The sequence below is a fragment of the Saccopteryx bilineata genome, chromosome 7 (genome assembly GCF_036850765.1).
Source record: "Saccopteryx bilineata isolate mSacBil1 chromosome 7, mSacBil1_pri_phased_curated, whole genome shotgun sequence".
NCBI classification, from domain to species: Eukaryota; Metazoa; Chordata; class Mammalia; order Chiroptera; family Emballonuridae; genus Saccopteryx; species Saccopteryx bilineata.
This window is the reverse complement of record NC_089496.1, coordinates 42,827,745-42,843,553: the sequence shown is the minus strand read 5'-3', so window position 1 is coordinate 42,843,553 and position 15,809 is coordinate 42,827,745. Positions and strand designations below refer to the sequence as shown.

Genomic DNA, 15,809 nt, shown 5'->3' with positions numbered 1-15,809 from the left:
CTTTGGGGGATCCAGTGCATAATGGATACAGAGACTTGGCAGGTTTCTATGAAAGCAGCATGGGAATTAAGTGCTATAACTGCAGGTACCTTGATTTTGTTTTCTGAGATTTTATTTCCTTTCATTCTCTGGGATTTAATTTACGGCTTTAACTTTTTTTTTTTTAATAACTAAGTACAGTATTAGTGAAAGGCAGAGGATATTTGAGTGCTTAATAATTAACCAAAAGTTTGGTACAATATCTAACTAGCTGGTTGCTGGACAATTACATAACACCCTTCTTTCAAAATATACTATGTAAACACTAAGAACAGAATAGATATCAAATTTTTTTAAATTGTTAACATGCTTGGGAAAGTTGTAGAATTTATTTAAAACCAGCATGTCAAATAAAAACCTGACCTTCAGCCTGACCAGGCGGTGGCGCAGTGGATAGAGCGTTGGACTGGGATGTGGAGGACTCAGGTTTGAGACCCCGAGGTCGCCAGCTTGAGCGCGGGCTCATCTGGCTTGAGCAAAAGCTCACCAGCTTGGACCCAGGGTCGCTGGCTCCAGCAAGGGGTTACTCAGTCTGCTGAAGGCCCGCAGTCAAGGCACATATGAGAAAGCAATCAAATGAACAACTAAGGTGTTGCAACGCGCAATGAAAAACTAATGATTGATGCTTCTCATCTGTCTCCATTCCTGTCTGTCTGTCCCTGTCTATCCCTCTGACTCCCTCTCTGTCTCTGTAAAAAAATAAATAAAATAAAATAAAAAAACCCAAAAAACCTGACCTTCTGACGCCCAAACCGAGCACCTTAATCTCCCTTCACTCAGCGCTGTGGGTAGAGTAGCAGTTCACTCCTGAAAAGTTGTGGTGGTGGCAGGTGGCAGTCCCGCTCACACTCTAAGGATGCCCTGTCTCTGTCCTGGCCGATCCCCTCCCCCAGAGCTTGGCACGGGGCGTGGAAGGGAGTGGGGTGCTGCTCCCTCCTCGAGTCTGGGTTAGGCTGCGCTCTCTCCGGAGGTTTCCTGGTCCAGCTCCTCAGCCCCCTTAGAGCCCAGTGCGGGGGCAGGAGCTGTCATCACCTGCCCAGCCACAAGGCGTGCCAGTTCCCAGTGCCCAGGCTGAAGGCCTGGGATCTAACCCAGATTCAGTCTCTTACCAGCTGCGTGACTAGGCTAGTTACCTACCTTCTCGGAGACTCAGTTTCTTTGTTTTCTCCTCTGTAAAATAGAGATAATGGTCTCCAACCAGAATGTTGGTTAAATGAGACAATATGTGTGGTCATTGTTTTTATTACTAATATACTGACGGATGATATGGAAAACCATTCCTCCCAATGGTTTCTGTTACGCCATGTAATAGTTTTTTTAGAAGATATTTCCAAAAACCTTTGGTAGAACAAATCTCCCATCTCACCCCTATTTCCCCAAAAAAATATTTTTAAAAATTGTAGTAAAATACATATGACATAAAATTCACTTTTAAACCATTTTTAATTATGTAATTCAGTGACATTTAGTATATTCACAATGTTGTGCGACTGTCACCATTGTCTAGTTCCAGAGCGTTTCCATCACCTTGAAAGGAGGTCACCTAGCCATCGACTAGTCACATCCCATCCCATTCCCCAGTTTCCCCAGCACCTGGCAACCACTAATTGGCCTTCGGTCTCTATGGATTTGACTCCTCTGGATAGTTTATAGCTGCGATTCTCAACCTGTGGGTCGCAACCCCGGCGGGGGTTGAAGGACCAAAACACAGGGGTCGCCTAAAGCCATCGGAAATATAGGAACAGAAACATACAACATGTGACCTTTTGTGTCTGGCTCCTTTCACTTAGGGTAACATTTTTAAGGTTCACAGGAGTATATAGAATGTATCAGTACTTCATTCCTGAATAATATTCCGTTGTATAGCTATACTTGTCTTATTCCCTCCAACTGCTGTAACAGAATACCACAGGCTGGGTGGCTTAGAAGCAACAGAAATCTATTTCTCACAGTTCTGGAGGCTGGAAGTTCAAGATGAGGGTACCAGCAAGGTCAGAGGGCCTTCTTCAGGTTGCAGACTTATCATTGTGTCCTCACATGGAGGAAGGGACTAGGGAGCTCTGAATGGTCCTTTTATAAGGGCATTCTTTCCATTCAGGAGGGCTCTGCCCTCAGGACCTAAGCACCTCCCAAAGGCCCCAACTCCTAATATCATCACCTTGGGCTTCAACTTTGGGGGGGCACAAACATTCAGACCATAGCATATACCATATGTAGTTTATCCAATTCTTCAGTTTATGTACATTTGGGTTGTTTCTACCTTTGGCTATCGTGAATAGCATTGCTATATGAACATTCTTGTACACATTTTTTGTTTGAATACCTGTTTTCAGTTCTTTTGGGTATATACATAGGAGTGAAATTGTTGGATCGTATGATAATTCCACATTTAACTTTTGAAAAAAACTGCCAGACTGTTTTCAACTATGGTTGTTCATTTTAAATCCCTCAAAGAAATATCTGAGGGTTCCAATTTCTGTTTTTCTTTTTAAGATTATTTTTATTGATTGATTTTACAGAGAGAGGAGGAGGGTAGGGGGGAGCGAGAAGTATCAACTTATAGTTGCTTCACTTTAGTTGTTCATTGGTTCCTTGTCATATGTGCTTTGACTGGACAAGCCCAGGGTTTTGAACCTGTGACCTCAGAGTTCCAGGTTGATGCTCTCTATCCATTGTGCCACTATAGACCAGGCATCTTTAAAAAATATATTTATTGGCCCTGGCTGATTGGCTCAGTGGTAGAGCATCAGCCTGGCATATGGAAGTCCCGGGTTCGATTCCTGGTCAGGGCACACAGGAGAAGCACCCATCGGCTTCTCCACCCCTCCCCTTCTCACTTCTTTCTCTCTCTCTTTCTTTCTCTTCTCTTCCTCTCCTGCAGCCATGGCTCAACTGAAGTGAGTTGGCCCCAAGTGCTGAGGATGGCTCCATGTCCTCCATCTCAAGTGCTAAAAAATGCCTCTGGTTATAACGGAGCAACGCCCCAGATGCTCAGAGCATCGCCCCCTGGTGGGCTTGCTGGGTGAATCATGGTCAGGCTCATGCGGGAGTCTGTCTCCCGTCTCCCCTCCTTTCACTAAAAAAAAAGAGAGAGAGATTTTTATTTATTGATTTTACAGAGGATGGGGGGTAGAATGGGAAGTATCAACTCATAGTTGCTTCACTTTATTTGTTGGTTGATTGCTTGTCGTAAGTGCCAGGAAACCAGGCAAGCCCAGGGTTTCGAACGGGCAACCTCAGCATTCCAGGTCGACATTCTATCCACTGCGCCACCACAGGCCGGGCCCAAATTCTTTTAAAACTTGTTATTTTGTGGGATTTTTTTTTTCTTTTCTTAAATTCATAATAGCATGATAGTGGTATGAGGTGGTATCTTGTGGTTTGGGATGGTTTTGTAGTGTTGATTTTATATGTTTCTGAACTCACCCTTTTTTACTGCACAGTGTTCTAAGCCTGTCTTACTGCAAAAAAACATAGAAAGCCACCTACACATAATTTCTAATAAGAGGGAGGTGTAAACTGCCCTTTCCTTCACAGCCCCTGGTGTCACTGCCTGGTGGCTCTGCAGTCTGTCCTATGGACAAGCCACTTACCGACAACCGATGGCTAATTATAGATAATGCCTGATGCCTCTGACCTTCTGGCTAATTTTTTTTTTTCTTTTGATTTCAGGGATTTCCTCTGGGTCATCCAAAATGCTTTCAAAACGTGTTGGATGAGAGCTGAGCCGCCTGCCTATTTGGGACTTCCGTTCTCTCTGCTCCGCTGTCTTCTGATGGCATTCTGACTGCATCGAGGCCACGCAACCAGCTGCTCATGATGAGTGATGAGAAGAACCTTGGGGTGTCCCAAAAATTGGTCTCCCCTTCAAGGAGCACAAGTAGCTGCTCCTCCAAGCAGGGAAGCCGGCAGGTAAAAGTTTTAACCGATGCAGATCTTAAGATGCAGATTTAAATCAGGACGTTTGCAGATTTAAATAAGGAAGTGTGCGTATTCACTTTGGGAACTCCTACTTCTCAGCGTGGGAGCATTTCCTTCCAGTCATATCTTAATTATATGAGAGCAGAACATTTTAGATGATTTTAGTAATGCAACTTGAGTGCCTACCAGAGGGAAAGAACTGTATCTGGCTCTTCGCATTATTTTACTCAAGCCTTGTGAGTGTCTTCCAACACAGATATTAATATCCCTGTTTTCTCCATGAGGAAGCTGAGTCAGAGTGACTGAGATATTTTCTTAAGGACACACAACTAGTAAGTGGCAGAGCAAGAAACCAAAGCTCAGTCTGTTGGACCCTAGAGCCCACCGTTTCATTTATACCCTACTAACCAAAACAAACAAACAAAAAAGTCACTTTTACAGTCATTATAATATCCCCCCCAACCGCCCTTCCTTCCCTTTACCAAACCTTTTATGAAACTTCCAGCCCCAGGTCGCCGGGCGGGAACTTTGGGTCCCACCTGCTCTGCTTCTGTAATGGGTGTGGGAAGCCCGTCAACAGAGAAGCGGTCAAAGGAATTAAGTAGGAAGGAGAAAGAAGTGAAACAAAGGACCAAATCATTAACTCCTAAATAACTGTCAGCTAATTAGATGGGTTTCTTTTCTTTTCTTTTTTGTTTGTTTGTTTCCCTTCTAATAAATCCCTTTAGGTGGAATTTGCTGGTTTTAGTTCAGTGGCAGTAAGTGCACAGTAATCACTATGATTCTTCCACCGTCAGTTAAGGAGAGCGAGTGGACTGTGCGTGTCTCTGGATGAAGTGGGCTCCCCGCCTTTCCTGCGTCTGCTGGCTCTGTTGGCTTTCCCGATTCCCCAGGGGAAGCGCCGGCCTTAGGATTGGCCCAGAGGTCTTGGTTCCAGACTTGGAAGCAACGATCCAGCAACCTCATGCCTCAGGCATGTCCACATGCTTATGACGTGCCATCACGGGTCTCTCCATTGGGACACTCCCTGGGACAGTGGGCTTGCCACCTCACAATACTGCCTCTTGTCATTAGAACCTAGGATTCTAGAACAGCGATTTTCAACCGGTGTGCCACAATAATTTTTTAAACTTGCAATACCTGACTCTTTAGTCAGGGGCACTGACCTTTTCCCTTAGTTGTCGAATTAAAAAATGACAATAGCCAACACAGCAATAGCTATTCAGTGTGAATGGCCGGTCTTAAACCATAAATGCTATATAGGCATATAATAGGGTTGCATCTTATTGGTCACGTTGCATAATAAGGTTGCATCTGAAGGATTAATTCTTCGTACCAGAAATCCTTACATGCAAATAGAGGCACCTGGGTTTTTAAAAAAATCACTTTGGAGCCAAAAGGTTAGATGACAACTATTATAATCAAAGTTATACTTACTTTTTTTGGTCAGATCAGCAAAAAAAAAAAAAAAAAAAGATATTTTTGATGTGCCACAGAATTTTAGTAATTAGTTTATGTGTGCCACGGGATGGGAAAGGTTGACGATCGCTGTTCTAGACAAATTAGATTTTGCCACCGGCCTGACATTTGGGGAACCTTTCAAGATCTCTCCTGAGAGGTTAGGAAGAAGAACTGTTTTCAGAACAGTCATCACTTCCTGCTGGGATTAATAAATGACTAAGAATAGTCCTTGACTGATGCATTGTGGTTCCCTGGGAGTTCCGTTTTCTATGAGGGTAAATATGCTCACCCCCTTTGTCAGCTTTGCAGGTGCTTAATTCTCTCCCTAACCAGAATCTCCTGTTGGGGCTGGAGCCGAGTGAAGACTGACGATCCCCCTGCCCCTCCCTTCGTACCTAATAGTATCTGGTGTTGTGCCCTCCTTGGATGGGGGGGGGGGGGGGATCATGCTTCATTTAAGCCAGAGCTTATAACGCCGTAGGAATTGGAGCAGGGCAGTGAAATTCTAGGATTGAACACTATAGAAACTTACTTTTTATTGGGTGTGTTATTTGAAATTGGTTTTCACAGCGCTTTTCCTGAGGTGACATCATAAAGAATAAGAGAAATGTGTCTCGTGCCTCAGCGTTTTCTGACTTAGAATGGTTGGTCATTCACTTCTTCATACATCAGATGGACATCTTTTATATTTGGGATCCCCGACTAATGGGCATGTAATGTCGCTTTATACAACCTGAAGACATTTTTCCTCTGTGGCTCAGGGATGCATGTCCTCCCCCCAGCCCCGCCCCCAGGCCAGCACCTGTCTGTCAGCGGTAGCTGCTAGGAGCTCTGTGTTGAAAGGATTTTGCAGTGGAGTCTGGGTGCCGAGGGAAAGGGTGCCATGTTTTTAGCTATGGCTTGTGTGCACAGTCAGGGTGAGTGACAGCACAGGAGCCACATTTGTCACTCTTTAGTTGAAATTAGAGGGTTGACATCAAGAGATCTCTGCCCTGGTCTCTGTGGTCTGCTATTGGAGGAATGTCAGGCAAGTGAACTTTGCCTCAGTTCTCTACCATAAAACGGCCTTGTGTCAAGGCCCCAATGCCCTGCAGAAGAAATGGATCTCTCTGAAGTCACCATCCTTCAGATCTAGTGCTGTTACCGGGCAGGAATCTATGCTCCTTGCTGGAGATCCCCAGTGAGGGAAATCAGCTTACACAGAAATGCGCTGTGGGTCCTCTGACTGTCTTAATCATATGCTTGTATTTGTGGTGTTCTAGGCTGATCTGTGCTTCGGCCCAGCTAACCCTTTGGCTGGACTGATTCATATGAAGTTGTTCTGGCCTCTTGAATTTTGTGATTTTTCTTCAGAAGAATCTTCATTGATTGCTTTAACACTGTAAAGATGATTTTTTAATAAAAGTAATATGTATTCACTGCAGGCCATTTTCAAGGTACATGCGGTCAGTATGGATTACAGCACTTTAATTAATTTACTTTTGAATGGCTGCTGACCGGTCAAATAAAACGCAGCCCGAGCTGGACTGCTGGTTGGGGAGGTCATCTGTGACATTGTCGAGTGGTGTCCTTTGAGGGCTGGGCCTGAAAGGCTGGTTACAGTCTGTTCACGAGGGAACAGGAACAGAGAGGAGGAAGGTCCGCCAGTTCTACCAGGCCCCCAGACAGGATGTGAGAGAAGCCCTCACAAATGTTCCGTTTGGTAGCCTTGAGCTTGGCTAATGGCATGCTTCACACTGCCCTTCTGCCTCCCGGGTGGATCATTTTCTTTGATTTATTCATTGGTTGAAAGAGTATATATGGCTCTTTGAGTCCTAGGTCCCACTTACACATCTTTTTAGCTTTCCTAGCACGTGGCAGATGCAAATCAGTGGACTGAATGTAATGACTGCCAGCAGCAAGTGTCCCTCGCTTAGGGCAGGTTAGAATGAATGGGCAGGAACACATGTGGAACGGGAACAAGAAACCTACACATTTCTCAGCTCCCTCCCTCCAGTGACAGGCACACTGGGAGGATCTTAAAAAATGAACGAAGGGCCCTGGCCGGTTTGCTCAGTGATAGAGCGTCGGCCTGGCATGCAAGGGCTCCCAGGTTCGATTCCTGGCCAGGGCACACAGGAGAAGCGCCCATCTGCTTCTCCACCCCTCCCCCTCTCCTTCCTCTCTGTCTCTCTCTTCCCCTCCCGCAGCGAGGTTCCATTGGAGCAGGGATGGCCCGGGCGCTGGGGATGGCTCCTTGGCCTCTGCCCCAGGCGCTGGAGTGGCTCTGGTCGCAACAGAGCGACACCCTGGAGGGGCAGAGCATCGCCTCCTGGTGGGCAGAGCGTCGCCCCCTGGTGTGGGCATGCCGGGTGGATCCTGGTCGGGCGCATGCGGGAGTCTGTCTGACTGTCTCTCCCCGTTTCCAGCTTCAGAAAAATACAAAAAAAAAAAAAAAGAAACGAAGTCTTCTCCATTGAGTCTCTTCTGGCAAATGGTGATGTAATTCCTAAATACTTTGGGTACGTGTGGCCTCTGAATGAGGTGCTCTGTTGGAAACTGTGGAGCAGAAGTGGAGACAGCCTTTATTAGTACTGCCCTGCCTTCACGCTGGCTCTGCTCATTGCTAGCTGGGTGACCTTGCTGTGTTATATAAAACCTCTGAATCTCAGTTTGTCACTTGTGAAAGTTAGATAATTGAGCTTCCTTTTGAGAACTAAGTGAAATAATAAATATGAAGTACCTAGGCTAGCAGATGGTAGACATTTGGTAAGTGTGGATTAACTTAATGAAGGAGGAAGCGAGCAGTTGCTAGGTAGACAATTACTATTCACAAAGCTCTGTAGACACATGTAGTAGGTTAAGGGGTAGCTAAGTGGGAGAGGCAATTGCTATTTCAAAACCTGTAAAATATGAGTAATTGCAGTTTCCTGTTGACTTTTTCCCACTGCCCCCGTTTTGTTTCTTTCCTGGAATTTTCAAAGTAACACATTTCAGAAGCCAGATTGAGTTGAAGATGAATGAATAGGTTCTATTTTTACTGAAAGAATCCTATATGCCCTAAGCTTGATTTCTTCCACCAATGTCTATTGAGAACCTATTATTAAAAAATGAAACTATGGGCCCTGGCCGGTTGGCTCAGCGGTAGAGTGTCGGCCTGGCGTGCGGGGCACCCGGGTTTGATTCCCGGCCAGGGCACACAAGGAGAAGCGCCCATTTGCTTCTCCACCCCTGCCCCCTCCTTCCTCTCTGTCTCTCTCTTCCCCTCCCGCAGCCAAGGCTCCATTGGAGCAAAGATGGCCCGGGCGCTGGGGATGGCTCCTTGGCCTCTGCCCCAGGTGCTAGAGTGGCTCTGGTTGCGGCATAGCGAAGCCCTGGAGGGGCAGAGCATCGCCCCCTGGTGGGCAGAGCGTCGCCCCTGGTGGGCAGAGCGTAGCCCCTGGTGGGCGTGCCGGGTGGATCCCGTCGGGCGCATGCGGGAGTCTGTCTGACTGCCTCTCCCCGTTTCCAGCTTCAGAAAAATACAAAAAAAAAAATAAAAAAAAATGAAGCTATGAAGGGCAGGACAGCCAAGCAGACCACAACTACCAACCAGCAGTCAGCTCGGATTGGGAAGACAGTGAGCTGTAAAGTGAACATGCCCCCATCTTTTTTTTTTTTTTTTTTTGTGGCGGGGGGTGTCCTCTGTGTTGCTAGCATTTGCTATATAAGAAATCAGAAAGTGAATCCTGCTAAAATAATTGACAAGTGCTTGGTTCATGATTATAGGGGATTTAAAATGGAAAGTCTATTGTTAGATAAGTCTCCATACAGTTTCACAATTTGTTCTTATCACCCTCCTGCCCCTGGACTAATCTGTGGTGGCCTTTGAGCCTCCCAGGGTCATCAATGAGAGATCATTAATGCTGGCTATTAGATTATGTAGCACTCCAGGGAACCCCAGAACCATAAGACACAAGAGTTGAATGGGAGAGAATTTGCCAAGAAGAGAAAAGTGAGTGAAAGCTATAATGTTCAGTTGTGTATAATTTAAGTTGTCTGGGTACGGGACATACTTAGTCTCATTTATTTATTTTCATTCTTCACGTCTTCAGAGATACCAAGATTTACCAGCTGCCCTTTAAACACCACGATAAAGACTAGTCAAGGAGGAGGGACTTGGGAATGTCATAATTTGTCACATTGTTCTTTGATGGTCACAGAAGATGAAAGGCAACAAGTCGTAACTTGCTCAGGAGCCAGATGGCTGAGCTTAAACTTTGGGCTGTTTATAAGCTGTTTGACCTTCGGCAAGTTAGTTAACCCCTCTGTGCCTTGATTTCTTATGGGGTTGTGCAAATTGCTTAGCAGAAGAGAGCTTGCATTTGGAGAGCGCTGTGTAAATGATGGACACATAAACCATTCACCTTCCCTAAGCAGAGTCCCCGGCCCTCAAACAGTACCATGGGGGTGGCTGTTCCCTGCTCCATCCTTCCGGCTGAGAGGGGGCGCGGCACCACGCAGAGTCAGCAGACTTGGCTCTGGCTAGGCTGCTGTGAGAGGGCAGTGTGAGGAGTAGGACAGAGGCAAAGCAGAAGACCTTCCTAGAACAATCTGACATCTCTCTAAGGCCCTCTTCCCCCTACCATCAAGTCCAGCTGTGCCTCCTGCTGCCCCTGTGCGCAGAATAGCATCAACTGAAGCCACCTCCTCTGTTTCCACTCCAGAGGAGTCTCATTCCTAGCAATCATGGGCTGAATGGTGTCCCCCTCGCACCCCAAAGACATGTCCAAATCCTAATCCTTGAAACCTGTGAATGTTACCTTATTTGGTAAAAAAGGTCTTTGCAGGTGTAATTAATTTAAGGATCTTGAGATAAGGAGATCATCTTAGATTATCCAGGTCAGCCTTACATTCAATGTCCAGTGTCCTTATAAGAAACACACGGAGGAGAAGATAGACATGAAGGAGAAGGTGAGAAGTAGGAGGCAGAGATTAGAGTGATGTGGCTACAAGCCAAGGAATGTCAGCAGCCACTAGAAACCAGAGGAGGGATGCTATTACTACGGATGGAATGTTTGTGTGCCCGCCACCCTACTTTATATGTTGAAGCCTTAATCCTCAAGGTGTTAGTGTTTAGAGGCAGGGCCTTGTTTAGATGAGGTCATGAGGGTGGTGCCCTCATGATGGGCCCAGTGCCCTTGTGAGAGGAAGGACACACCCAGAGAGCAGCAGGCAGCTGTCTATAGGCCAGGAAGTGGGTTCTCACCAGGATCCAAATCTACCAGCACCTTGATCTTGGACTTCCCAGCCTCTACTCAGTCTGTGGTGTATCGTTACAGCAGCTCGAGTTAAGACAAACACATTCTCCCCTGGAACTTCCGGAGCAAGCGTGGCCCTGTAATTTGTCAGAGTAGACTCAGAAGCTGTGCTTCTCCCTGTGTGTCAGTTTTCCTTCAAGTCCCAGTTCAGACCTTTCTTCTAGGGTGGATCCAGCCCGAGATGCTAGTGCTTCCCTCAGAACTCCTGCAGAGGGTCTGTTTGAGACTTCATTCTGTATTTAGAAGTTTTCATTATTGTGGTTGGCGTCTCTTTCTTTTTTAATGTATGTTAACTTCCTGGAGGCTAGCATTTGGTTTGACATTGTTGCGTCTCCAGTAACTGGTGCTTAACCAAGCCTTAGACCAGGGGTCCCCAAACTACAGCCCGTGGGCCACATGCGGCCCCCTGAGGCCATTTATCTGGCCCCCGCCGCACTTCTGGAAGGGGCACCTCTTTCATAGGTGGTCAGTGGAGGAGCATAGTTCCCATTGAAATACTGGTCAGTTTGTTGATTTAAATTTACTTGTTTGTTATTTTAAATATTGTATTTCTTCCTGTTTTGTTTTTTTACTTTAAAATAAGATATGTGCAGTGTGCATAGGGATTTGTTCATAGTTTTTTTTATAGTCCGGCCCTCCAACGGTCTGAGGGACGGTGAACTGGCCCCCTGTGTAAAAAGTTTGGAGACCCCTGCCTTAGACCTTTGAGTAGACATTACCTTATTAGGTAGAAGCTCAGTTGTGAACTCGAATATAACAAAAGTCATTCCTTCTTGTCCAATAGGCACTCCAAGATATGATATGAACCTGTGGCTAGGTTCTCATTATGAAAACCAGTATTTCTTGTTTAATACTGTTTAAAAAAAGTCACTGATGATTTGGGTCAAGGATAAAGAAATTTATTATGCTAAACTTCTGCCATCTATTGCTATGACTTTTAAATCACGAATGCATTAATTAGTCAGAAGGTGCCTCTACTTTGATTGCACATTTCAATTCGCTCCGAAGAAATAGCTCGAGCGAGCACGCTCGAAGAGACCGTTATCAGCTAGTGCAGTGCAGCAGCGAAGGGGATTTCCCGATGAGTCGTGAAGGCCCTGTGACTGCAGTGCCGTATGAATGTGGAGTCTGTGATTCTCTCCAGTGCTCGCTCTATATGTCAAAGAAATCTGATTTTCTTAAAAAATACTAAAGAGAAAATATGCAAACAGTGCTGGAAGGTATAAAACAAAGAGCAAAAGCCCCCCCTCCCCCTCCATTCACACCTCTAAACAGCCCCACTTCTTTTTTTTTTTCCTTAAGCTGGAAACGGGGAGAGACAGTCAGACAGACTCCCGTATGTGCCCGACTGGGATCCACCCGGCAAGCCCACCAGGGGCGATGCTCTGCCCACCAGGGGGCGATGCTCTGCCCCTCCGGGGTGTCGCTCTGCCACAACCAGAGCCACTCTAGCGCCTGGGGCAGAGGCCAAGGAGCCATCCCCAGCGCCCGGGCCATCTTTGTTCCAGTGGAGCCTTGGCTGCGGGAGGGGAAGAGAGAGACAGAGAGGAAGGAGGGGGGGTGGGAGTGGAGAAGCAAATGGGCGCTTCTCCTATGTGCCATGGCTGGGAATTGAACCCGGGTCCCCCGCACGCCAGGCCGACGCTCTACCGCTGAGCCAACTGGCCAGGGCCAAGCTCCATTTCTATAGGAGTCTGTATTGGAGATTTCCTTTGTCATCACGCGGTTCGCGCCCACATGTGATGAGCTCACCCAGGATCTCCTCCACAGCCTGTCTGCCACTGTGGAGACAAGGGAACTTCTGGAAAGGAGTGGTGGAACGGATGCTGAGTTGGAGTCAGAAGACTGGGTCCTGGTCCTCAAACGCCCTTCACTTATTTCCGTGGCCCTATGCACATCACTTATTTAGCTTAGATTCTTCAGCTCTGAAATGGAAGATTTCTATATTCTCTTTCAAACTGAAGTTTAAAAGAGAAAAAGATGAAATACTGCCATTTGCGACAGCATGGATGGATCTTGAGAAAATCATGCCAAGCAAAGGAAGTCAAACAGAAAGAATCAAGGACCATACGATTTCACACGTATGTGGGATGTAAACCTGAGGGCAACAAACGAAGAAACAAGAAAAACGAACACAGACAACAGAATGGTGGTTGCCAGAGGGAAAGGAGATGGGAGGTCGTAAAGGGTGAAAGGGGTCAAGTATAGGGTGACGGAAGGAGACCAACTAGAGTTTGGGTGGTGAGCACACAAAGCATTATACAGATGCTGTGTTACAGAATTGTGCACCTGAAACCCATATAATTTTACTAACCAGTGTCACCCTAATAAATGTAATAATAAATAAATAAAAAGAAAAAAATGAAGAAATATTTTATGACCTCATAGGGGAAAACAAATCTAACAGTATATCCTTAAAAAAAAAAAGGCAGAAGAGACTGTTGAGCCCCTCAGGTGGACAGAATTATCCTGTCATCATTGGCTGAAGTGTGGGACTGCCGAGGTCGGATTCACTCTGTTTGTGGCAGAGCAGTGCTGGGGGGCGAGCACTGGACTGGCCGGGGACTAGGGAGCCTTGGGTGGAGTCTAATGTACTTGTCAGTGGTCGTGTGCAGAGTGGACACTGAGCAGAGAGGTTCTGTGTGGGCTCTTCCGCCCACAAATGGGCCCACCACTTAATAGTTTGTGATCTCCGGCAAATGATTTTGGATCTTCATTTCCCTCATCTGTAAAATGAGGATAAAAATACCTTCATTATAGAATCCTTGCAAGGCACACAGAAGGCATTAAGCAAATAGTAGTTGTTATTGGTATTACTATCATCGCTACCACAATAGCAACTAGAAAAATTCTACCGCCACCTTCATGGGCTGCGTGGCCAGTGCAGAATGCTGTTATGTGGTGGGTGTCTCCATCTTCAATAGTAGCTACAGCTTTTAAGAGGCCCTTGTTTACAGCACAGAGCATTACGAACAGAAAACTGTGTAAAAGACGCTGTTCACATAGATAGTGTTGAAGGAGTTGCACACAAATTAGGGTGATGTTTAACAAGCATTTACTTGAGAATCCTAAAAAAGTTCCAATATAATTATAGTCATAAAAGCTAACTAAGTGAGTGATCAACAGGGTAGAAACAATTATGTGTGCATTATAGTTTTTTACTAATACTATTTCAATTATAAATCTATCTATAGTCAACACAATTGGAAAGCATGTATCTCAGCAAACCCAAGATGGGCATGACCTCAGGTAGAGACAGCCGACAGCTCACCAGGATTTTCTCTCCCCGCTGTCAGAATCAGCTGCTGCCAGGGACTCTCCTTCCTCTCACCGCCTGTGCTTTCTCAAGGGCTTGCCCCAAAGACGAGCATGTATTCCCCCATTATCTACTTAATTAGGGCACCAGTGTTTTTGGTCCATGACTGTACAGGTCATTAAGATTTAAAACATTTTGAGGCCTGAATCCTGTCTGTTCCCCTCCTCGCCCTGGAGTGGATCTGTGCGTGAAGGGAGAGGAAGGACGGTGGCCATGGCCTTGAGAATCCGAGTGGGTTCTTCACCACTCAGCCTTCCTTTTTTAATGCTACTATATTTTTAGGCGACTTTACCAGCTACTGTTTCATTTTACTCATTATGGTAAAAACACATAATGTGAGCTGCATCATCTTAATAAATCTTTAACTGCACAGTACAGTGCCTGACCTGTGGTGGCGACTCAGTGGATAGAGCATCAGCCCGGGACGCTGAGGTCGCAGGCTCAAAACCCCGGGGTCACTAGCTCAGAGCACAGGCTTGTCAGCACGGGGTTCTCTGACTCGAGGGGCTATCATCCACACAGTCCCAGAACTTGCCGGCTTGAGCCCAAAGGTCGCTGGCATGAAAAGCCCAGGGTTACTGGCTTGAGCAAGGGGACACTGACACGGCCCTAGTCAGGGCACGGATGAAAAGTTCAGTGAACAACTAAGGTGCCACAACTATGAGCTGATGATTCTCATTCTCTCCGCTCCCCCCCCTCAAAATTAAAAAGAAAACCGTGCGCAGTGCAGTATCATTAACTGGTGGCCCGTGTTGTGCAGCCGACCTCTAGAGCTTACTCATCCTGCATAGCTGAGGCTTTATGCTCACTTTCTATGATGTGTGTTTATGATATGTAAGATTTGGACGGGATCTCACAGCTCATTTATTCTGACCTCCTTTCCAGTCTAGGGATCCCCTCTGCAGGTACCTCTGACGGAGCTCTCCAGTGACCAGGGAGCTTGCTCTTTCATAGACCGGCCATGTCATGCTTGTCATTTTCATAGCGCTAATTATTGGATAATCAGACAGTCCATCCTTCATGCAGACCTGAAAGTTCCCACCCATTAACCCTTATAGTTCCCACCCATTAATCCTGGCTTGGCCCTCAGAACCTGTCGAATCAAATCCTAATCTTAAAACAGAGTGGTCCAGCAGCTGGGGTGGCCTCCCCTGTGCAGGTGGAGAAACGAGACCTCGCCCCAGACCCACTGAACTGACATCTGCATTTTGAGAAGGTCTTCCGCAGTCGCACGCACAGGGCAGGACGAGAAGCACTGTGTTTGATCGCGTGCACCCCCCCCCCCCCAACCCCTTTGCTCCCTTACTGGCCGGCGCCGTGCTAGTGTTCACACAATCTTCTCCGAGGGAGAAACAGTTGCCAGGAAGCAGCAGCTGCAAATCTCGGTAATTGAAGAAGAAGTACAGAATGGGTCTGACAAAAGTTAAAGCTTTAGAAGATCACAAACGCCTTTCATCATTACAAACACGTTAAATTATGCTCCACGTGATTTAATGCTGGGTCTGGCTTTGGGATTTTGAAAATCCCGAAAAGGAGACTAAAGAACTGAACAGAACGACAGGCAATCTGAGTCATGGCAGATAGAGGCAGCCACAGAACTTCCTCCCGTCACACTCTTCGTCTGCAAAAGAGAATGACAGTTCTGCCACCGCCGCCAGGGTGCTGGCTGAGGATCGGCGTCTGGACAGCGCATGGGGGGTGCGCGCTGTGGGCGCCGCTGCGCTGGGGAAACGCCTCCCACCGGTGCACTCGGCACTGCGGCAGTGACCTTCGCCAGCGCCTGAGCGTGCAGA

General features: G+C 46.7%; 1 protein-coding gene across 5 annotated transcripts in view; it reads left to right on the top strand.

The window, feature by feature from the left end:
• Window positions 1-15,809, top strand: part of OSBPL3 (oxysterol binding protein like 3) — a 190,140-nt gene that overhangs the window by 102,288 nt on the left and 72,043 nt on the right. For all 5 annotated transcript variants that reach the window (XM_066240312.1, XM_066240315.1, XM_066240313.1 and 2 more), the window contains one exon: window positions 3,712-3,951. In XM_066240312.1, coding sequence (XP_066096409.1) covers window positions 3,856-3,951 — 96 coding nt within the window. In that variant the 5' untranslated portion in view covers window positions 3,712-3,855. The remainder of the gene's footprint in view (window positions 1-3,711; window positions 3,952-15,809) is intronic.